Consider the following 25292-nt stretch of genomic DNA (forward strand, 5'->3'; position numbering starts at 1 on the left):
GTATTCTGACCTCAACTGAAATTAAACAGGAAAAGTCACTTGCTGAATTGAGGTAGGCAAAGACAAAAAGGCTACTAATTTCCCCAGTTATTTACCCTGTCTGTCTGCAAAAAGCACTAGACAACCAAGATAAATGAACGTGCACCTGCCTGTTTATAATGACGAGCACGCCACCGCTAGCGCCTACTAATTACCAGCCCAGGAGCTTAATTAAGATCTAATTATTCATTTTAGTACCATATTGCCTTAATTCTCCTGCAAAAGAGGTCAATCCACAGATACAGGCAGTAGCGGGTCAGTCACCCGCCTGGCGGGGGCATGTAGCTTTTGAGGCACTTTAGAGCACACATGATGGATTTACTGATTTTCCTTTTATCTTTCAAAAATAACATTTTTTGTTGCAATAAGAAGTCCTCATGTCTCCAAAAGCTTCCATTCACTTCTCATTTAAATGAATAAAACATTTTTTTAGAATGACATTTATTTGTACATTTGAAGGCATGGAAATGTGCATAGTAAGTACAGTTAGCTGTCGACTTTTTTATTTAATTCATGGCTTAGTCTAAAAGGCTTGAGATGGTTACTTTTTCCTGACATTCACAGCAAAAAGAAAATCCTGCAACAGACCTTAACTTCTGGGATTATAGTACAAGTATATATTGTTCCAGTCCTTGTAATATGTCATCAGTAGAAAAAAAGATGCTGGGGGCTCTAGAAGAATTCTAGAAGCAAAGGGATAGTCTCCTCCCACACCTCACCCTGATTCCTGTTCATAATGTCTACACGAAGCAGCAGGGGATGCCCTTTAAAATTGGCACCTGCCTATTTGATAATATACCTTCTTGAAAACAGTGTTAAATTGTGCATATGCTAATTTAACTGTATTATAAAGGGTGTATAGGAGTGAGGGACTTCCCTTACCTATAGGACAGACTGTTCTTCCTGCTTGGGAGAATTTACTCTGAGATATATATTCATCTAACCAAGAGATCTTGGAAGGAAAAGTATATACAGCTCTGACCTACTTATCTTTAACCAGTGAAGGTTACCAGTATTTACTAAGAGAGCCTGTACAACAAGTAGTTATCATTGCTTTGAGGTACACGTGCAGTTTAATGCCCGAAAGATCTTAGGGTTGCAAGTGATTTTGGTAAATACTAGTAATCTCCACTGGTTAGAAGTGGGTAGGTGTGGGTCATATGTCCCTTTTCTATCCAGATATCTAACGGGTGATGTTTCAATGCAGATACAAAAATTTATTAAAGAAGGGGCTCAGTCACTTAAAGGGCCCACAGGGCTTAGGAACAATGACCATAGTCTATAATTCTCATATAATCCCATGAAAAAGGAGAATGATTTTTTATGGTTGGGTCAGGGCTTTGGTGATTTTCCCAAATCCATCCTATTAGGTTCATCAAAGTTAAAAAAGCTTTTGTGTGAGTTTAAATTTTGGTTGTGCTAAAAATACCATCCAGCCATGCCAGATTATGAAGTTTATTATATAGTATTTATAAATATCCAGAAGAAAATTTTGATATCAAGAAATTTATGATTTCTATTCTTTCCCAGACAACTTTTAAAAAGTGGCAGAAAGTCACTTAACGAGGGTTAAGAAAAGTATAAGAGGAATTTGCAATCACAGACCTTCCTGTTAGTAAAATTAGATATAATTATTACTAATATAACCATGCCCAGAATCACAAGAATATTTTTCTTTTTAACAGTAATTAAAATATCAAAAAGCATCAAAGAGAGTGCAGTTTTTAAAAAGCAAATTTATCTAATGGCTGCCTACTTTGTAGCTTTCGATTTTGATTCACGTCTATTAAGGGCTAACTTCAGCAAATCCCAAACAGCTTAGAAATATTAGACATATTAAGATAGGTTTATACTGTGGCTATACTCCATCCCCAAATCTTGATGACTTGAAATATAAAGTTCATTTTTCACTCATGTAAAATGTACTGTAGGGCCTTAGAACTCTGCAGTGTACAAACTAAATGTGGTGACTCAGAAATCCAGGCTGTTTAAAACTTGTAGCTCTGCTATTAATAACACATGACTTTTCTTCTTACCCTCAAGGCATAAGAACAGAACTGGAGAACCATGAGGGCTTTTTTTCCTGCCTCGGATAAGAAATGACACTTATTGCTTCAGCTCACATCTCATTGACCACGACTAGTTGCATGGTCCCTTCTCATTGCAGGGGACTGGAAAATGGGGGTAGAGATAAAATGTTAGTTGAGCATCTGTGTCTTTGTGAAATTAGATTATTAGACACTTTAAGAGCCAGCTCTGAGAAAGAGCACAAGGTTCCCAATATTCTCTTTCCAAAAGGTTAATTCCTAGAGTTTACATGCAAAAAGTTCTATGAGATAGGGTAAGATTTTGATGATGTGGAACTTATTGGTGGAGAAAGAATCAAAAAGGAGGGTAGTCAGACTTACAAACAAATGACGCTCACCAATTCTGTGTTCTAGCCTTTACTGCCTTCGTCCCTTTTAGCTAGTTTTCCTTCCTGGGGAGGAGAAACACAAGTATTTCCTACTAGGCTACAAGAGGAGCAGCAAACGTAACATTGCTGAAAGTGACGGAAAGCATTCTCCCACATTCCCTGCCCCATCTCTCTGCTCTCTTTCTGTCTTTCTGTCTCTCTGTCTCTCTCTCTCTCTTCCTACCTCCATACTTTTCCCTCTTTCTTTCCCCCTCCTCTTACTCTTTTGCACTTGAAGACTCTATGCTCTCTTAAAGACAAAAATAACACATGCAATAATTTTCTCCTTTCTGTTACTCTTTTATTTAAAATTTTCTTCTGCCTCATCACATTAGGAATGAGATGGCTTCCTTTTATTCATAAGTTGATAATTTTTGTTTAGGTTTCCTATTTGGAAAATATAAAAAAGGATCCTCAAATTGAAGGGAACAGTTTTTTCTCTTCAATTTCCTTTTTATATTATAGAAAATTTCCACTTATTTTAAAGTTCCCTGGTTGTATTTCATATTCACAGGTCACTGATCTCACAATTGACTGAACCCAAATGAGAAAAATGCAAAAACATTTAATAATAATAATATAGCTATGACCCAGTATGAAAACATTAAACTAAATTCTTTTATAAAAATACCTCTGACATTTTCTGACTTTGCTTTTATTTTTAGGGTACAAGATGATCCCCTCAATATCCCAGTATAAGAAACTGATTTTCACAATTCTGAAGTATCAATTTTCTCTAAAACAAAATTTGTTTCATGCTAATAAAATTGTATTTACTTATACTGTGACTAGGAATCAACTCAAGATGTAAATGTCTCCTTTTATTAAATATCATGGGTTGATAAGTTTTTATGTTTTTAATTATGATATTGAAAGAAGACAGTATAATTTTTCTCACTAATAGATTTTTAAGTATACGAAAAAACATTTCTTACTTATCTATAGATCAGCTTCCATAATGGGTTATGGAAGATAAGTCACCCACAACCTCCCAATATGACTTTATTTGTAGATATAATTAAATTAAGAATCTGGAGATAAGATCATCCTAGATCTTAATCCAATGACAGGTATCTTTATAGGAAGAAAGGACACAGAGACACACACACAGAAAAAGAGAATGTGAAGATGGAGGCAGAAATTGAAGTGATGCTGCCACAAGTCAAGGAATGTTGGGCCACCAGAAGCTGGAAGAGGTGAGGAAAGCTTCTCCTCTAGAGCCTTCAGAGGGAGTGCAACCTACTAACACTTTAATTTCAGATTTTTGGCTTCCAGAACTGTGAGAGAATAAATTTCTGTTGTCTTAAGCCATAAAGTACATGGTAATATGTTATGGCAGCCCTAGGAAACTAATAGAGTCTCCTAGAGGTTCTGCCCTTCAGGACAAATCTTTAAAACTAAATATGTGAGAAAAGCCATCCTGTGTTAGAATCACATATTTTGGGAGGCTCAACCAGAGCCCAGTAATTAAAGACACCAGCTCCTAGCCTGGACACTTACTCACCAGATGATTTTTAAATATTTTTTCTGTCATATATTTTTAATTAAAATAGTGAAGACAATTTTAAAATTCTATGCTAAAATACCTTCTTTTTTTCTTACTGAACAAATGAATCCTCTTTGGGAAAGTGAAAAAATAAAGTTCCATCACAACTATGGCTTGAAAATGAATTTAACTTATAAATAAGAAGATTTTAAACTGCATCAGTGTGTATGTGCAGAAAGAAGAGGATATGGTGAAGAATCACTTTCCTCATGATATGAGGTCCACTTTATGGGAAACTACAAAGAAAATTCTTCACATTATGGCAAAATATCATTGCATCACATTTTTATCTCTCTGCATATCTTTAAAGCCTTTTAAAAAATATGAGACAAACTATGGAATTTTTTAAAAAGAAGTTTCTTTTTCTACTTTTTGAAAAATAAAACCCACCCAAATATGACCTATACTTATAGAGTTAGAAAAAATTGACACTTTTCTATGTTCTCAAATGCAGATCAGCTAAGTAGAATGAATTTTCTGGTACAGCCTAGACTCCACATCCCCTGGTTTTTGGAAGAACACCTGTACTGCAATTTCTTGACACCCCTACCATGAAGGTAGAGAGTAGCATCATGCTTAATATTCAGGACGAGACCCACCACTGACATTTGCAAGGCCCAGGGCAATAATCCAAATGCGAGCTCACGGATCCTGTGTTTAATTATTTTAGAGATGTAAATCAAGCTAACAACCTCAACTTGAATTCTCCTCCCAGAACTTTCTCTTCAGTATAGGACCGTGACTTGCAAGTAGCTCCATTCGGCTAGTTCTGTGAGTTGGAAGGGTCCAGACCCACCAACATCATTCGGTCTTCCTGCAGACCCTTTCCCCTCACTTTAGAATTGGAGCCTGCAAAGTCCCCTCCCAGTTTCCACCTCTGTTCATAGATTGTCCAATCTAAACTACCATTGCTCACGTTGGGTCATGTTTTTTTTGTTGTTGTTTTTTTTGCTGCATTCCAAAGCACAGTCTCTAGTATCATAAGGATCCAGTTGCTAATAGTAGTTGGTCCTCTCCCATTCATATTTCGGGTTCGTGAGAATTTCTTATCATATTGTGTAGTAGATGTTGTCCCTGGATGTTTTACTTATTTGTTTGTCTATATAGTTGTTCTATCCATTTTTGAGGGAGGATTCATAAAGAAAAAAAGACTTCACACAGAATTCTTGCTTATATGAGGAGGACCTATCCAAGCCTCATTTAATTCATCTATAAAATAGGGGTAATGATAGTACGTATCTTATAGGATTGAGATAAGAATCAGATAACATGAGACATGTGCATTTTTAAACACTGGCCCCAAAGTAGAACTTGAACATATTAGCTCTTATTTTTAGCCATTAGGATCAAGCATGTTCAGAAACTTCTAGATTCTTTTTACCATGAAATTCCAAAGAAGCTTTTCTTACATGGTTTTGGAACACAGACCAGATAAGAAACAGAAAACTACAGGTGGTAGGCGGTGTCATTACTCACAATTGCAATTACACTAGAAAGGTTCTTGACAGCCTGCTATTTGAGGGAAGGCGCAGCAGTTAAAAGCAGTAAAGAACTATTCTTCTCCAGTACAATAATGGACCCTTACAATTTTCACATAGAGATTATAGTGTTGTTAGTTAATAGCTTGAAAAACATTTGAAGTATCTTTAAATAAAACCTCAGAAGTTAACTCCATTAAAAGTTTCAAAAAAACTTGACCATAAAACATATTTTATTAAGAACATAGTAACCTTGTCATCCTTCCTTTGCTTAAATAAATGGCTACAGGGCATATATATATATATATATATATATATATATATATATATATATATATATATATATATATATATATATACCAAGAGATTCAGTAAAGTTCAACTCTAAAATCTATTTTTATTCTACTCTATGACATTATGACATATTGTCACTGTAATAATCTCTCAGTGTAATCTTGGGATTGTTTGTCTTTGACCTCTTTCTTTTAGCCTCTCTTTTAATTTCCTTCGAGTATAAATAACTGAATGGTTGAGGTTGACATCTGAGACACTGTTTTGAGGTCGTTTGCTATGCAGCAATAGATAACTTGAACAGAATGAGAGTGAAAAAAGTAGAAAGGGCTTCCCTGGTGGCGCAGTGGTTGAAAGTCTGCCTGCCGATGCAGGGGACGCAGGTTCGTGCCCTGGTCCGGGAGGATCCCACATGCCGCGGAGCGGCTGGGCCCATGAGCCATGGTCGCTGAGCCTGAGCGTCCGGAGCCTGTGCTCCGCAACGGGAGAGGCCATAACAGTGAGAGGCCCGCGTACCGCAAAAAAAAAAAAAAAAAAAAAAAAAAAAAAAGGGTAGAAAAATTCAAGTGGAAAATTTAATTTACAGTAATCAAGATAAGGAAAAAACAGAGTCTCACATCTAAATAATAAAAAAACCATCACTTTTTGGAAGATGAGTCATTCATTTATTTCAACAAACATACTCTTTTCTTAGTAACAAATATATTTTCAACTCTCTGTTAGACACCTCCACCTGGATATCCCGTTGGATTTTTTTAACCTAACCTGTCCAGAATGAACACATCCCCTTTCCCTGAAATTGTCTCCTTCTCCTAAATTAATACTTCTGTTAATGTCAGGGTAAGCCTAACTCATATTCAAATTCCAATAGGTACATTCATAAAATAGATATAAAGCCATATACATTCTGGCTTTCAGTTAGTCATCCAATCATTCATTCCTTCAAAACAATCAGTCCCTGCTAAGTTCCAGACATAAAACTCAAGGCTGAACTACAGAGACGACCAACCAGTCCTTCTTCCTGCCATCATGGGACTTCCTACAACATTCTATAGCAGCAGCCTTTGCCATTTCATTTCCATTATCTCTGCTCTCTTTCTAGGCATTATTTCTTCTCACTTGAACTAACGGTCAGTTTCTTTACTAAGAGAACTGGTTTTTCTGCCTCCTGTTTTCACTGGTCTGGCTTAACCATGCTGCTAGATTGACCCTTCTATGCTGATTACTGGATTCCTTGGCAAAAGTGATTCACTGATTTGGTACTAATCTGCTTCCTTTTCTCAGAACTTTAATTCAGCATTTAATGAAACATTCACATAGCATCATTCCTCTTTATCGAATCCTACTCATCTGCAAAGCACATCTCAAATGCCACCTCTTCCACGAAATCTTTCCTGTGTGTGAGATATCTTTTTGTTCATTTCAAAATCAGTTTATTGAGGGAAGGGGCACCATAGAGTCTAACATGTATTATAGTTATATAAGGTGAATAACTGTCCTCTACAAACCATGGATTTAATCATCTTCTACCTGGAATAGCCTTTCTCTCAATTGTTTAACTTTTTTGACCCTAATTCACCATAGTCCATTTTTGTAGTTGATTTTCAATTTAGTAGGCTTTACAACTGGATAATGCATTTCATCAATGTTAAAGTTCTGTCTCTGCAAGGTAATACACTTACCATTGCGGCAGCTATGAATAGAGAAATGAAAAGGATCAGATGTCTCAGAAATTTCTATGTGAGTTTATAATAATGATTCTGAAAATCGATAAAGAAGATAAAAGTTAATTCAAATATCTTTTTTCAATTTGTCCTAGAAGAAAGATGACAACGCTAAAGAACATAGTCTTTTACTGCCTCACCAACATGCAGAAGAATATATCAGACTTAAAAACAAAAAAAGTAAGTCTCTTACTGCTCTGGAAACTTTTTCTTTAAATGTTTCCCACATAATCAGTTTAATGAACTACTGTTTAGTTACAACATTTTCTGCAATATTTTTTTTCTAACAGTTAAAGCTGTTCTTATTTTCATGCAGTATTCATTCTTATTTTCAGAATATTTTTTTGTTTAAACCCTTGTATATAATTCTGTCTTAGAAAAAGAAATTCCTGAGTATTTGACTGAACTTTCAGCCACACGAATCTTTTCCAGTACTGTCTTTCTAACATTAAAAGCTGTACATATTTTCATCTGGAAGTCTTTTTTACAGAATTTTTGTTTAAACTTTTGTATGCAGTGATGCTTTAAAAACGTAATTGCCCACGATTTGCTGATTTTTTTTCAACCACACACACCTAGTAAATGCACCTGAGGAAGTCAGTTGGTGAAGCAAAGCCCACTTGCCTTAAAGACATCCAGAAGATGTGGTACCCCAAAACAAACAGACAAGAAAAAAGATTCTCTCCATCCTAAGAAATCTGCATTTCCATAGCTTGAAGAGCAGAAGCAATCTTTTAAAACATATCTTTACCTTAGTTCTAAGCAACCATAATTCTTTATAAAACATGAGTATCTAGATGTCACTAAGAGGCAGCCTGACACAGAGGTATGGATGTAGGGCTTATAAGAGGGGCATCTAGACTCCACTACAGACATTGGGAACCTGAGGGCAAATGACTTCACCACTGTGAGGCTGCCTCAGCTTCTCCTCCCCAACCTGCAAAATGGGAATAATAACCCCTCACCTTCAGGATTCAGATAAGAATTAACCAGTATAATCAATGGGGGGGGGCAGCTGATCTTGGTATAGCAGTTGCAGCAATAGTAACAGAACAAAAGATTCCTGCTGCAGGAAGGGGTGGGGTGTGATTAGTCATGGGAAGTGGATGTCGTCCTAGTTAGAAAAGTTTGTATTCTACTGATATTTTCTTACTGAGAAGCGCATTAGGAAAGGGAACCATACTTGTGTGTCTTAAAGCTGTAAGGAATGTGATGTCTGTGAAGGAAACACAACAGAACTGCTGCATATCCACACCAAAGAATCCTATTCTTGAAGCCATGCCTTTCAGTTTATCCTGATGGGTCATGGCTTCACTGAATGTGTCCCTCTCCAGATGACACATCAACAGGGTTGAACTAAATTATCTTCCCTGTTATCGTCTGGTTGCTCAACTGAGTAGGAACATGGAGAAAGACTTGATTTCCAGAGCACAGTTAGAGGCATCTATTAGCTAACTTGTATGTTGTGCTTTCCACCTTTCTAATTTTACTCTGATGGAGGTCCGCAGTGGTCCTAATGTGCAAATTGGTCTTCTGACTTGGGTAAACGGAGGGTGCCCGGATAACTGAAAGCCATCCCCTCAGATAACTGTGCTCTGGAAACCAAGTGGGAATGCGAGTGGTAACTAAAACTGAAATGTTTCTACTTGATATATTATTCTGGTCTAGTGGTTTCAGCTTAACTTTCTTTTTGATGAAATGAAGCCACTAAGTCCCCAAATACCCACTTCACTTGGTATTTTGTGGGCAGAGAATGTGTTGATGTAAGAACTGTAGAGATGGTGTTGCACTAATGTGAAAAACCCCTGTCACCCCCCGGCCTGGAGTCTGTAAGCCATTTGTCCCAAAGCAGCCACTTTTAGATTATGAGCATCCTGACATGTACCAAGAAAGACTGACTGCTCCCTGGAATTTGGGGTTTGGGAAGGGACACACAACCTGGAGTCACAGGTCAAGAATCTATAGGAAAGACAGCTGTCAGTGTGGTGCAGGAATTGTGTCAGGGGCTTTTAGAGAATTTCCTTACAGTTAAGAAAATGGAATTCTTTTGGATGGGGAGGAATTAGCTGTATAAAAAGCTGCCTGGCTTTTGTTATTTCCATAAGTTATAGTAATGACCAAATTTTGGAGTGTGACAGGCTTGTTATTTGATAAGAAGATGAAAAGGACGTATTAGAGCAGGAATGAATATGGCGTTGATGGTAATGACACCATCGTTATCATTATACTTGCCTGTACTGGTAAATAGTTACAGTCAAATTCTAAGAAAAACATGCATACATCTTGTGGAGGTAGAGAGGGAGGGAGTAATTAGGGGACATCTCGTAAAGGAGGTGGCAGCTGACCCACGATGCAAGGAAGCAAAGCGACTATAATTTTGATTAATCCTAAAATAAATGTTCTTACTCCTTGCTCTTTATGTCCCTAGCCAGGCTGGTGTAAAAGCCCACTTGTTCTTTTATAATTTTCTTTTTTGTGGTACGCGGGCCTCTCACTGTTGTGGCCTCTCCCGTTGCGGAGCACAGGCTCCGGAAGCGCAGGCTCAGCGGCCATGGCTCACGAGCTCAGCTGCTCCGCGGCATGTGGGATCTTCCCGGACCGGGGCACGAACCCGTGTGCCCTGCATCGGCAGGCGGACTCTCAACCGCTGCGCCACCAGGGAAGCCTGCCCACTTGTTCTTTTCACAAGCACTTATATCTCTCTCATTTCCTCTCCAGCCTTAAGGCAGTAATTACTAGCAGCAGGATCAGCTAGTAACTAAATCATTTTGCTGCCTCTCTGCAACTCTTCCTACTTCGGGCACTATTTCTGCTAACTGGACTTTGGTAAACAGCACTTTGATAAATAGTAAGCCCCTGCCTTTCCCCTTTCTTCTCTCTGCATATTCCTAAAATTCTAACACACTTCTTACATCAAGTTGGAAGAGTGCGCTGAAACACCCCTTTTCCAAGTGTCTCTCTCCTATTATACTGCAAACACCCAGAGGGCACAGAGTTGCCCACTGTAGATGGTACATCCACGTTGACAGAAACGAACTGAAATTCCAAATGGAAAAGCTGATGCTTCCTTCCCTTCTATTCACCCCTGTTAGAAATATTTAATCTTTAGCTATCACTTAGTCTCCTCCTTCCAAATATTCTCAGAATTCCACTTATGTTCTGAATGACGCTTCATTTTCTCCAGATATCCTTTAGATTTTCAAGATACTATCCTCCTAACTTTCAGCAATTTTATGGAATTTCCCTGGGTTTTTATTCTTCTCATTTGTACCAGCCTGGTCGGGTCCATAAGTATTTACAATTATTTCCTCTTAAATCTGAATTTAGTTTCAGAATATGTGAGTCCAAATGGAAGCACTTCCTTTTACTCGATTGGATACATTGGGCAAGATGGTTTGCTTCTCCAAGCCTCAGTCTTCTTTTTGGTAAAATTTGAGTGTTTATATCTGTTGGGCCTACAGAGCTGTCATAAGGACCAAATGAAAGAGGGTTTGTACAATACTAGGGACATGATAATGTACTATAAACATGTTAGCTATTATTTTACTGAGACTAAATATATCAACCACATATAACAATAAAATTCCGACCCACAACCTGTGCAGCAACCAGCCATGGAATCCAAACCACAAGCTCTGTAGCAATTGGCTCCAAAGGGTTAGAACTTGGTCAACAATTGTTAGCGCCCCCAATTTTTGTAATCCTTCTCCCCCACTTCCAATTCAGAACTAGCCAGAGAAAGCCAAATAGGATTCCTCCTTTCTAGTTAGCCCACCTTCAACTTCCCTTGCCAGCAACCTCCAATAAAAGCCTTTCTAAAAACTTCTCTCATTTTTTCCACTACACAACTTTTCAATTCTCTTACCTGCCTGCCTTTGAATCTCTGCCAAATGAAGTAATAGTGACTTTGCTAAAGCAAATCTGCATAAATAACCTCTGTTCTCATTTGGGTGGTCTTTGTGTATTTTTGTAATACTATAGCGTATATTTAAATTTATTCCTATAAAACCTGACAATACTATATATTTTTTTCTCTCAGAGAAATCCATTCATTGGCTTAATGTTGATATTTATTAAACATCTCCTACATAATAATACTGTGATGGCTCCTCCAGGGTTTCATAGAAGACTAAATTATGTAGAGCCGTAAGTTATGCGGAACCCTGTGGAACACACGGCTTTGCTTGGAAGATACGATACAAAATAAGAAAAAGTAAAGTCAGAAATTCAAGACAGGCTAAAAATAATATGTTTATAAGGTAAAATCAGTGATATAGGCTATAAAGGTGCTGATTCCAAAAAGTAGATAACACATATGCTTACCCAGGATCTAGGAAGGCTTCAAGCAGGAAATGTGATTTGAACTGAGATTTGTAGGAAAGTTCTAAACTGAGGGTGGCAGCAGGAAGTGAAGATAATCCAGACAGGGAAACATCTATTAGTAATGTCCAAAGCAGGAATGTGCAAAAACCTGATAGGAAAGCGTGTAGTAATTGCAGCAGCAATCTGTTGGGAGATAAACGGGATACAAGAAAGTAGTGGCAATTAAGACTATAAAATCATTCACCAAAATGTGAACTTTATCCTGAGAAGCTCCTGAATGTTTGTGATCAAGGGCATAATATGTGTAGATGTAATTTCAAATTTAGAAGTCTTCCCTCCAGATGTTAACTTCTCAGCATGTGTTGGGAAATACTTCCCCTAGTTGGTTCTACGTAGAATAATTTATGAATAAAAGTATTGCTTTTAACATAACTAACTTTAAAATATTTTAAATTATCAAAGAATTTCTAAATACTGAAACCATGGTCTCTGTTTAATTAACTTTCCCGGGAAAACTCCTTTTAATGCTTGTTTAGTTAAAAAAGCATGCAGAGAGAAAGACTTTGGAGAACATAAAGACATTATGCATATTCATTTCTTATCCATTTTTTATTGGAGTATAGTTAATTTACAATGTGCTAGCTTCAGGTGTACAGCAAAGTGATTCAGTTACACACACACACACACACACACACACACGCACACACATATTCTTTTTCAGTTTCTTTTCATTATAGGTTATTACAAGACATTGAGTATAGTTGTCTGTGCTATACAGTAGGTTGTTTTTCTATTTTATACATAATAGTATGTATATGTTAACCCCAAACTCTTAATTTATCCCTCTCACCTTTTCCCCTCTGGTAACCATAAGTTGGTTTCCTATGTCTGTGAGTCTATTTCTGTTTTGTAAATAAGTTCATTTTTATCAGTTTTTAAGATTCCACGTATAAGTGATATCTTATATTTGTCTTTCTCTGTCTGACTTACTTCACTTAGTATGATAATCTCTAGATCCATCCACGTTGCTGCAAATGGCATGATTTCATCTTTTTTTATTGCTGAGTAATATTCCATTGTGTATATATATATATATATCACATTTTCTTTATCCATTCATCTGTAGATGGCCATTTAAGTTGCTTCCATGTCTTGGCTATTGTAAATAGTGCTGCAATGAATATTGGGGTGCTTGTATTTTTTTTTTTTATGCTTTGAGATGTTTTATTTAAATTGTTTTTAAAGACAGCAATAATTTATGCCATTAACCAAACAAGGGTGCCGATGAGCATCTTCTGAACTGCCTGGTCACTGCCCCAGCCCCAGCGCTCTGCCACTGCTGGGGGCGGCCCTGCCGGGGGTGGGAGGTGGTCAGCTTTGGAACAGTGACAGCAGGGCCGAGGCCAAGACCCAGGCGGTAGGCCAGGAGCAGACACAGAGCCACTGCAAGTGGCCAGGCGTTGGGATTTCTTCCCGTTATTATCACAGTGACCCTGGGGAACCACGAGGTGACCTGGGGACGTGGCAACCTCGGTCTCCGCACACAGCGATTGCCCTGTCTCTCCTCTCCTCCCCCTACCAATCCCACAATGGTTTGTTTTTTATTGTTTTTTTTTTTAAAATATAATTTTGTAAATGTTCCATAAAAATACTATTATTCCTAGTCAAACACAGATATTGCAATATTAAGGGTAACTGCTCTGTCTTTGCTCTAGAAAATGTGAAAAGGTCATCACACCGGATAACATAGAAGAGTGTGGAACCTTCATGTATCACAAAATCCAGTACCGAGCACGCGAGGGGGAAGCATTGCCAGGTGCTGGGCCGGGGCCCCCTCCACATTTCCCTGCTCAGTGCCGGGGCCTGTGGACGTGGCAGGGCCTGAAGGGTCCTCTCTGCAGGGAGGACATCATGGCTTTGAGACACAGACAGTGGCCACACTCCGTCCCAGTGGCCGGGCCCCTGAAGCCACCTGCTCAGCCCGAAGCACCGAAGAGCCGGTGACGATGGGGACGTGGCCTCTCCTCCTGCAGCAGTGAGGCTCCACCTGGCCCTCAAGGCGCCTTCGCAGGCAGGCCTGGGCCGCAGGAGCTGGCGGGGCCTGTCCCTTGAGGCGGGAGGCCTGGGCCAGTGGCCGCGCCTTCAGTTCTCGGAGAGAGACAGGGCCAGGGAGGCCTGGAAGGCAGCCTCCTCGTCGATGCTGTAGTCCACGAAGGTGTCGTAGGAGAACTTGCGCCGGGGGAGCAGGTGCTGCAGGAAGTTGGCGCTCTGGTAGCTTGGGTCGCCCCAGGCCATGGCCGAGCAGATGGGACACACCCCGCGGTTGGGGTCGCTGTAGTGCTTGTCCATGCAGTGCTTTACCAGCTTCTGCTGGTCCAGGCTGCGGGCGCCACAGTAAGGGCAGGCGAAGGTGGACCTGTTGGGGACGGCGCTAGGGATGGGCTGGGATGTGCGCACCACAGGGACGAGCTTGGGACAGTTAGCCATCTGCTCCTGGACCTTCAGGCAGGAGGCAACGTGCACCCTCATCTTGGCCAGTGTCACCTTCTTACTGCAGCCCTGCAGGGTGCCTTGTAGGATGAAAGCTGCTTCTCCACGTGGGCGGCCTTGTCCACTTTCTTGGGGTCGAAGGGCAGGCGGCACCGTGGGCACAGGGGCGTTGGCACCTGCAGGCATGGCCGGAGGTACTCCCCGCAGAACCTCTAATTCTCGCAGCCAGTGGGATGGCTTCGCCGCTGAACAAGCTGTCCTTACAGGGATGCGAGGAAAGTCGGCCTCCCTGTCCCTTCTACCCACTGGCTCCACTTCTGCCTTCCAGGGCCGGCATGTATCTTTTTGAATTAGAGTTTTCTCAGAATATATGCCCAGGAGTGGGATTGCAGGATCATATGGTAGCTCTATTTTTATTTTTTTTAAGGAACAGCCATACTGTTCTCCATAGTGGCTATACCAATTTACATTCCCACCAACCATGTAGGAGGGAGGGTTCCTTTTTCTCCACAGCATTTATTGTTTGTAGACTTTCTGATGTTGGCCATTCTGACTGGTGTGAGGTGATACCTCATTGTAGTTTAGATTTGCATTTCTCCAATAATTACCAATATTGAACATCTTTTCATGTGCCTGTTTGGCCATCTGCATGTCATCTTTGCAGAAAAGCCTATTTAGGTTTTCTCCCCATTTTTTTGATTGGGTTTTTTTGTTTGTTTGTTTGTATTAAGCTGTATGAGCTGTTTGTATATTTTGAAAATTAATCCCTTGTTGGTAACATCATTTGCAAGTATTTTCTCCCAGTCCCCAGGTTGTCTCTTCTTTTTGTTTATTGTTTCCTTTGCTGTACAAAAGCTTTTAACTTTAATTAGGTCCCATTTGTTTATTTTTGTTTTTATTTCCATTACTCTAGGAGACAGATCTAAAAAAATATTGCTGCAATGTATGTCAAAGAGTGTTCTGCCTATGTTTTCCTCTAGGACTTTTATAGTATCTGCTCTTACATTTAGGTATTTAATCCATTTTGGGTTTATTTTTCTATATGTAGTTAGAGAATGTTCTAATGTTATTCTTTTACATGTAGCTGTCCAGTTTTCCCAGCAACACTTATTGAAGAGACTGTCTTTCCTCCATTGTATAGTCTTACCTCCTTTGTCATAGATTAATTGACCATATGTGAGTGAGTTTATTTCAGAGCTTTCTATCCTGTTTCATTGATCTACATGTCTGTTTTTGTGCCAGTACCATACTGCTTTGATTACTGTAGCTTTGTAGTATAGTCTGAAGTCAGGGAATCTGATTCCTCCAGTTCCGTTTTTCTTTCTGAAGACTGTTTTAGTTTTTCTGGGTCTTTTGTGTTTCCATACAAATTTAAAAATTCCTTGTTTTAGTTCTGTGAAAAATGCCAGACATTATGCATATTCATTTTATTATCAAATCTTCACTGGGCTTTATTTGTAGGTCCATACTCAGCAAAACTTCCATTAAGAAAAAAAAAAAAGTCATGAACAACCTAGGAGTAAGACAGGAATAAGGACACAGACCTACTAGAGAATGGACTTGAGGATATGGGGAGGGGGAAGGGTAAGCTGTGACAAAGTGAGAGAGTGGCATGGACATATATACACTACCAAACGTAAAATAGATAGCTAGTGGGAAGCAGCCGCATAGCACAGGGAGATCAGCTCGGTGATTTGTGACCACCTAGAGGGGTGGGATAGGGAGGGTGGGAGGGAGGGAGACGCAAGAGGGAAGAGATATGGGGATATATGTATAGCTGATTCACTTTGTTATAAAGCAGAAACTAACACACCATTGTAAAGCAATTATACTCCAATAAAGATGTTTAAAAAACAAACAAAAAAAACTAATATGCTGTAAAGTTCTCTGTTGGATAATGATCACAAACAACTCTAAACAAACAAAAATGATATAGCATGAAAGCTTACGAACAAGCTGAGGCAGAGTTTTGGTTTATAGTGTTTTTGTTATTTTTCTGAAGTAGAAATGCCACCTTTCCAATAACTTTGAAGGTAAATCTTAACTTGCTGGTAAATACACTATGATAACTACTTTCAAGAAAGAAAAATTCAGAGGCAAGAAGGAAAAGGGCATCTTTTGGGGATGCTCACTAGCCCACCAACATCTGAGCACTGAGGTGAGTCCCTTCATGGCCATAATCTTTCCTCATCATCTGGTCTCCACCATCACAGCCAAGTATGTCTGCCAGCCTTACTCTATTAGATGTTAGAATCTTTATTTTGATGCATTTTATCTGTTAAAATTTCTAACATTTATTTTCAAGGTAATCTCATTATATGTTCAAGGTTTGATTTTAGTGGAATATCAAGTGCATGTATCAAGCTGCTCTCCAGATATTTAATTTGAGGACTGTAGAAAATCATATGTATTATTGCTATGTCAAACCTATTTTGTTTCCTTTCTCACCTCCCTTTCTGTCTTTCTGAGGCCCAAGCACATACTGAAGATACTCAACTCATTTAATATTTCAAAGCAACATTGGGAGAATGATTCTTTCTGCATCTAATAAGGAGGTATGTCAAGAAGTAAATGTTGTTTTGGTGTTGAATCAAACTACTGACAACCTCTATATCTAGAACAACCAGAGTTCATAAGTCTTTGGTGTCCCGGAGAAAGGAAACCTTAAAAAAAGGAAACGTTTTCCTTATTGCCCACAGGGATGTATCCTGAGAGTCTAAAATGTTGACCCTAAGTCTGCTCAGGATATCAGAACAAATTATTTAAACTTGAAAAGTCACTTTGGACGCCCCATGCAACAGCCATCCCACAAACGCCTTATGGCTTGAAGCATATGAGTCGAACAAATATATGAATCATTGTACATTCTTCTGGAATCTCCATATGTTCGACTGGCCAAGAGTAAGATTGTTTTCCACTGGATTGTACCATCTTTCCTTGAATGATTATGCTTGAATTATTAGAGCAAAGCTATAGAGTTTTGCAGTGTATCTTTTCTAATAGTTCTTAAATATCAGTGAGTTGAATATCTCTTCTCCATGGAAAGACAGCTTGGTAGTAGTGAAAAACATACAGAAAAAGCATGGTTGGGGACATAAACTAGCCGTATGTCTCAGATACAATAAAATATTTTACATTAAAAAATAATACTTCATAATTAAAACACATTTTTGGTAAAATGATAACAAGTGCACAGATCATATAGAAAAATGTTTTTTAAAGGGGAATAAATGAATAAAACTTAAAGATAGTAATAAAAGAAGAGATTTAAAAGTTGAAAAGATTGAACTACATATTCTCTCAGGTGATCTATAATGAAAAGAGAATAGATGGCATTGCTAATGAGAGGGGAAATGTCCCAGAGTGGAGTGTCAATCACAGCTTAGTCAAAGAGAAGTTCAGAAGTAAAACCTGGCAAATCAGAGGAGGTAAATAGTTCCAGAAACATAAGGCTTTAAAGTGAGACACCAGAGGAGAAAAAGATAAAAGTTGCATAAAAAACAAGCAGGGATATTTACAGATAGAAAATTAGGTATGTATAGAAGGAAGAGTTGAGGAGGAACTTTGAAAACTGGAAGTGATTTTACCTGCAGGTTAACAGGAATTCAACAGCCCAGTAAACTGGTCCTTTTATTATAAATTTCCCTTACATCTGAGGTGCTCATCATATGGTGAAGATAAAAACCAGAATAATATAAACTTAACATCAATGTGCTGACTTGGAGACCAGAGGAAGTCATATTTTCGACTATGAAAAAATGGGAAGTATATGGGACCACAGAATCCTAAGGTTGAAGGCATCCGATGGGTGTCAGTTGTTTGAGTCTCATTTATAAATTATTTTCCAAAAGTTCATTACTTCTAAGGCAGTCCATTCTGGTCAGAATATTCTGTCAGATATGTCTACCTTGTATTGAGTTGGGGAGTCTCTCCCTGTGCATCCATGACTCATTGGCCTTAACTGTAGGGCCACATAAAAAGACTCAAGCCTTCTACATCAGATCCAGCTACTGTGCTCTTCATCAGGTGGTCTATTCAGGGTAACATAAAGACGAATCTTCTAACCAGGGTCCGTAAGGTGTGATTTTAAAACTCTGCTATCAGCATTAGTGTTCTTCTTTGAGCGTACTCCACTTACTTTAAAATTCTTAGTATAATGTGATTAGCCTCCTGGCCACTATTATTTTATGAAGGTGATGTCAATCATTGAGTTTTGCAATGAGCCATATCATACTGTTGACACTTACTGAACTGATTCAAGTTAAACACATGCTGCTACTAAGCTATCTTTACTGGATCCTGGATATATATGAGTAATTTTGTTTTCTTTCAAGTTTGGGACCTTACATTTACATCAGATGATACATTATTTTATTGGTCTGTTGTTCTGTTTGTCAGGACATTTTTAGCTCTTCATTCAGTCACTAGATCACATATCTTGCTCAGTACAGTGTCTGAGTCACCATGTCTTTTAATAACTTGATATGTCATTGATATAAAAATGATTGAAACAGGGCAGAAGACAGAGCACAGCATCAAAGATGTCACTCAGGTTTGGGATTCAAACATTCCTAGGTGTATGATCAACTCAAACACATTTCTTCAGCTTGTCCTCAGTGATAACCTGAGAAAATGTGAAATATTTTTCTACCCCATTTCTCTCATTTGCAAGATTAGTAAGCCCGTATAAAAGTTAAATTAGATAATAGAATATTTTCTTACTGAAATTTTGCATGGTCCTAGTGATCATGGCTTTCTTATTTTTTCTCCTCATGTCCTAGGTTGTCTTCTTTTAACTATGTGTTTAAAAAATAATGATAAAAGTAATGGGTTCTCATGATAAAATTTAAAGTCACACAACTATAAAACATAAAAGACTTTCATTCTCTCCAGTGCCCATACACAACTCCCTAGAAGTAACACAGTTAAAAGTTTGGCATATATATTCTCAAACATATTTCATGTTATATTCATATTCATATATAAAGATAGAGGAATGGTTATACCCTGTATCTGTGAGTTTGGATATAGATAGAACACATATATGTTTACACCATCCATCTATCGTACGTCTACTGTTTATGAATGCACCCACCTAACTACCCAACGCTTTCATCCTGTTCAGCTAATGGCCTTTTTTACTCTAAATACACTGATTTATTTTAATGGAATAATTCAAGTTACATTGTAATTTACATCAAGTGTAGATAACTTCTATTTGCTTTTCCAGATTTATTTGCCACCCTTCTTCACCTTCTTCTGTGTCCTGGGAGGCTGGATGCATGGACCACATCAACAGACTCCCTTACCCTTTGACTTTCAGTTTGGTTGAACCACAAGAAAGCACCAGCAACACATTGGAGAGAAGGGGAAGAGTCACCCTTCCCTCTCTTAAGGTTTGTCTTGCACTGGCTACCTCCCTTGACCAAAGGTCCCAGCTCCTGGGAAGGTGGCCCTCTCTTCTTGTCTTCTGGGGACCCTCTATCTCTTTCCCCTTTAGGCACAGAGATGATAACTGTTCCTGTTGTTTCTAGCACCATTTCCCCTATGCCTTGCCAACACATATTTAAATTGTTCCTTCTTCAAATTGAATGGGCGATCTGTTTCTGACAAGAATTCTGATAGATATATTTATTGACGATTTTTAGACTCTTTACAATATTTTACTACTGCAAAAAATTTCAGTGACATACGTTTTACACATATCTGTGCACAATTTAGTTAGTGTAGGAAATGTTCTAAAAGAGGTATTTATGATCCTCTACTTTTTTACAATTTCCAGATATTTCCAAATTTACCATAAAAAAGGTATACATTTGGACTTACAATGATACCGTGTGAGAGTCTGTGGGAGTGTAAACTGAGTTCCGTACAGTATGCAATCCATCTGAAGTATTTAATAATTCATTCTAGAATTTTCCCTTAGTTTGAACTAGAAATTACTGATTACTGTTTTCAGAAACCATTTCTGATGTTTTAGGAAAAAACTGGAAAACTCTATTTCTCAGCATTCATTTCTCTCTCCTCTTCCCAGGATCCTTCCACAATATCTGATAGTAGGTTTGACTTCATGCCTGAATCCCTTAGTCCGGGGCTGGAACCCACCTGCAGCATTAATGAAAAACCTGGAGTGTTTACTAAACCTCTTTAACTTGGAGGGATTCAACTTCAAACTCAGTCTTTCTTTCACTAGGAAGCTGTTAATATCCTTGTTCAAGACTTTCAGTTCCAGTTATTGTTTTCCCTCTGGGCTCCTTGGAGCCTCCCAGCCCATAAGTCCATCAAGGATGGGTGGAGAGTTTGAAAAAAGATTTTTTGGGTTTTCTCTCTGTGGCCCTGCCTTCTGAGATACTGCCTTCCTAGTTTTCCAGGCTTGGAGACAGTCCTGAAATCCAGTAAGTTATGACTTTGTACTTGAGTATTATCTTTGGCTTGCTGTGGGGACTGGGGAGTGCCCCAAGGGAAAATCAATATGGATCCTTCAAGGGTCATATGCTCTCTAGCTCCTGCGAACATTAAGTTCCTTAACCAGTTCCTTTTAAATATTTTGTTCAGAGTTTATTAGCATTAGTAGTATAGTAAGCCACTCTACCATTACCAGAAACCAGAACTTGGTATATGACCTTTTAACTTTTAGGAGTCAAGTAAAAGCCTGGGTGTTTGTATGCAACTATTTTTGCTAAATTTTACTAAGTGAGGAAACCAGTGATACTCAAGAGTTAAAACTTTGAGATAAGAGGGTTCCTATTTTATCATCTGTGACAATAATGGAAATTCAAGGCTTAAAACCCAGACCATTTTGTTACTAAGTGTATATATTAGTCTTAGAATTATAATAAACTTTAAATTTTATTTTATCATTCCAGTTTCTCTCAGAAATTCTTACCTAAAACAAAAAATGTTGTAATAGCTTTATAGAAGTTAATTGAATGGTTTCAGAAATGACTAAAACCTTACACTCTGGTCTTGTGTATTTCGGGGAGAATACTGGCCTTGAGTTCAGAGGCATGTGAGGCTCTCTACACTCAGCACATTAATCGCTGAAAGTGATTAATATGAGAAAGGCTGTACTTTTCCATTAACTCACATTCCTCATTTACCTTTATTGTTATCTAAGAAGAAAAGCTTTATTAAAATAAATTTGGTAGTTTAAAGAATAATAGAGAAGGTACTTAATTTAATGAAGAGAGAAACTGCTTTTAAGCACACTTTTGCGGTTTGGAAGCACACATTTAAAATCCAGCAGTTGAAAGACTAATTAGTATTCATTCTTATCTTTTTACTAAAGCATGAACCATCATGTAAGCATGGTTCAGGATCTTTTTAGCTTATCTCTAGCTTTGGCTTTTAGCATTTTCAAGTTGCTTTTCCTCCTGTGCACGTCCATTGCTGCTACTAACATCACAGCTTGTGATTATTAGTTTACACATCTGTACCCTCTGATCGCCTCTGTTTTACTCAGCTTCATGGTCGCTGTACCCAGCATGGTGCCTTAGATGTGGTAGGTACAGAATGAAATTTAATTGTAAGTAAATTTATTTTGAATGACTACATAAATAGAAAGAGTATGATGTTAAAACTTTATGATCAGGAGAAGTAACAACTGACACTGCAGAAATACAAAAGATCATGAGAGATTACTACAAGCAACTCTATGCCAATAAAATGGACAACCTGGAAGAAATGGACAAATTCTTAGAAATGCCCAACCTGCCAAGACTGAATCAGGAAGAAATAGAAAATATGAACAGACCAATCACAAGCACTGAAATTGAAACTGTGATTAAAAATCTTCCAACAAACAAAAGCCCAGGACCAGATGGCTTCACAGCCGATTTGTATCAAACATTTAGAGAACAGCTAACACCTATCCTTCTCAAACTCTTCCAAAATATAGCAGAGGGAGGAACACTCCCAAATTCCTTCTACGAGGCCACCATCACCTTGATATCAAAACCAGACAAGGATGTCACAAAGTCAGAAAAGTACAGGCCAATATCACTGATGAACACAGATGCAAAAATCCTCAACAAAATACTAGCAAACAGAATGCAACAGCACATTAAAAGGATCATACACCATGATCAAGTGGGGTTTATTCCAGGAATGCAAGGATTCTTCAATATATGCAAATCAACCAACGTGATACACCATATTAACAAATTGAAGGAGAAAAACCATATGATCATCTCAACAGATGCAGAGAAAACTTTCGACAAAATTCAACACCCGTTTATGATAAAAACCCTGCAGAAAGCAGGCATAGAGGGAACTTTCCTCAACATAATAAAGGCCATATATGACAAACCCACAGCCAACATCACCCTCAATGGTGAAAAACTGAAACCATTTCCACTAATATCAGGAACAAGACAAGGTTGCCAACTCTCACGACTCTTATTCAACATAGTTTTGGAAGTTTTAGCCACAGCAATCAGAGAAGAAAAGGAAATAAAAGGAATCCAAATCGGAAAAGAAGAAGTAAAGCTGTCACTGTTTGCAGATGACATGATACTATACATAGAGAATCCTAAAGATGCCACCAGAAAACTACTAGAGCTAATCAATGAATTTAGTCAAGTAGCAGGATACAAAATTAATGCACAGAAATCTCTTGCATTCCTATACACTAATGATGAAAAATCTGAAAGTGAAATTAAGAAAACACTCCCATTTACCACTGCAACAAAAGGAGTAAAATATCTAGGAATAAACCTACCTAAGGAGACAAAAGACCTGTATGCAGAAAATTATAAGACACTGATGAAAGAAATTAAAGATGATACCAACAGATGGAGAGATATACCATGTTCTTGGATTGGAAGAATCAACATTGTGAAAGTGACTCTACTACCCAAAGCAATCTACAGATTCAATGCAATCCCTATCAAACTACCACTGGCATTTTTCACAGAACTACAACAAAAAATGTCAGTTTGTATGGAAACACAAAAGACCCCGAATAGCCAAACCAATCTTGAGAACGAAAAACGGAGCTGGAGGAATCAGGCTCCCTGACATCAGACTATATTACAAAGCTACAGTAATCAAGACAGTATGGTACTGGAACAAAAATGATACATCAATGGAACAGGATAGAAAGCCCAGAGATAAACCCACACACATATGGTCACCTTATCTTTGATAAAGGAGGCAGGAATGTACAGTGGAGAAAGGACAGCCTCTTCAATAAGTGGTGCTGGGAAAACTGGACAGGTACATGTAAAAGTATGAGATTAGATCACTCGCTAACCCCATACACAAAAATAAGCTCAAAATGGATTAAAGACCTAAATGTAAGGCCAGAAACTACAAAACTCTTAGAGGAAAACATAGGCAGAACACTCTATGACATAAATCACAGCTAGATTCTTTTTCACTCACCTCCTAGAGAAATGGAAATAAAAACAAAAATAAACAAATGGGACCTAATGAAACTTCAAAGCTTTTGCACAGCAAAGGAAACCATAAACAAGATGAAAAGACAACCCTCAGAATGGGAGAAAATGTTTGCAAATGAAGCAACTGACAAAGGATTAATCTCCAAAATTTACAAGCAGCTCATGCAGCTCAATAACAAAAAAACAAACAACCCAATCCAAAAATGGGCAGAAGAGCTAAATAGACATTTCTCCAAAGAAGATATAGAGACTGCCAACAAACACATGAAGGAATGCTCAACATCATTAATCATTAGAGAAATGCAAATCAAAACTACAATGAGGTATCATCTCACACCAGTCAGAATGGCCATCATCAAAAACTCTAGAAACAATAAATGCTGGAGAGGGTGTGGAGAAAAGGGAACCCTCTTGCACTGCTGGTGGGAATGTGAATTGGTACAGCCACTATGGAGAACAGTATGGAGGTTCCTTAAAAAACTACAAATACAACTACCATATGACCCAGCAATCCCACTACTGGGCATATACCCTGAGAAAACCATAATTCAAAAAGCGTCATGTACCACAGTGGTCATTGCAGCTCTATTTACAATAGCCAGGACAATGTTCATTGCAGCTCTATTTACGATAGCCAGGACATGGAAGCAACCTAAGTGTCCATCAACAGATGAATGTTTAAAGAAGATGTGTCACATATATACAATGGAATATTACTCAGCCATAAAAAGAAACGACATTGAGCTATTTGTAATGAGGTGGATAGACCTAGAGTGTGTCATACAGGGTGAAGTAAGTCAGAAAGAGAAAAACAAATACCGTATGCTAACACATATATATGGAATTTAAGAAAAAATAATGTCATGAAGAACCTAGGGGTAAAACAGGAATAAAGACACAGACCTACTAGAGAACGATCTTGAGGATATGGGGAGGGGGAAGCGTGAGCTGTGACAAAGCGAGAGAGAGGCATGGACATATATACACTACCAAACGTAAGGTAGATAGCTAGTGGGAAGCAGCCGCATAGCACAGGGAGATCAGCTCGGTGCTTTGTGACCGCCTGGAGGGGTGGGATAGGGAGGGTGGGAGGGAGGGAGACGCAAGAGGGAAGAGATATGGGAACATATGTATAACTGATTCACTTTGTTATACAGCAGAAACTAACACACCATTGTAAAGCAATTGTACCCCAATAAAGATGTTTAAAAAATTAAATTAGAAAAAAAACCTTTATGATCAAGATTTTTATTGTTTCATACTGGTATTCTACAATTATTCTGACCGACTGATATTTTTCTAAATATTTTAAAAGCAACTTATTAAGTAAATTTGATTATACCAAAAGTTTGGAGAAATCTGACATTATAGAAGGTAAGCTACAGGAGTTTTGTAAATTTCATGGGAGGTCGGAAGTGAAGTTAGGATTTTACCTGAAACTTACTCTCCATCCCTCTTTCATTGCTCTCCATTAGCTTAGTGATTCTGTCAAGTTCAGGAGTGTAGTACGAGGCCCCGCCACCTCAGAAAACTTATTTGCTGGCT

The 25292-nt window shown here is 38.3% G+C and overlaps 2 protein-coding genes across 20 annotated transcripts in view; both read right to left on the bottom strand.

The window, feature by feature from the left end:
- LOC307195169 (uncharacterized protein) overlaps nt 1-25292 on the bottom strand; it is a 665726-nt gene that overhangs the window by 81988 nt on the left and 558446 nt on the right. For 18 of the 19 annotated variants that reach the window (XM_079939118.1, XM_079939117.1, XM_079939116.1 and 15 more), the window contains one exon: nt 11857-12039. In XM_079939118.1, the coding sequence (XP_079795244.1) occupies nt 11857-12039 (183 nt within the window). Of the gene's footprint in view, nt 1-6846; nt 7570-11856; nt 12040-25292 lie in introns of those variants that run through there. The other variant, XM_079939115.1, reaches the window with a different exon arrangement.
- Nucleotides 13999-14385, bottom strand: LOC307195388 (E3 ubiquitin-protein ligase RNF166-like; the record flags this gene model as incomplete). Its single annotated transcript, XM_079939469.1, has 1 exon — nt 13999-14385. The coding sequence occupies one exon, from the start codon at nt 14383-14385 to the stop codon at nt 13999-14001; it is 387 nt and encodes a 128-aa protein (XP_079795595.1).

This window comes from Stenella coeruleoalba, assembly GCF_951394435.1.
Source record: "Stenella coeruleoalba genome assembly, chromosome: 12".
NCBI lineage: Eukaryota > Metazoa > Chordata > Mammalia > Artiodactyla > Delphinidae > Stenella > Stenella coeruleoalba.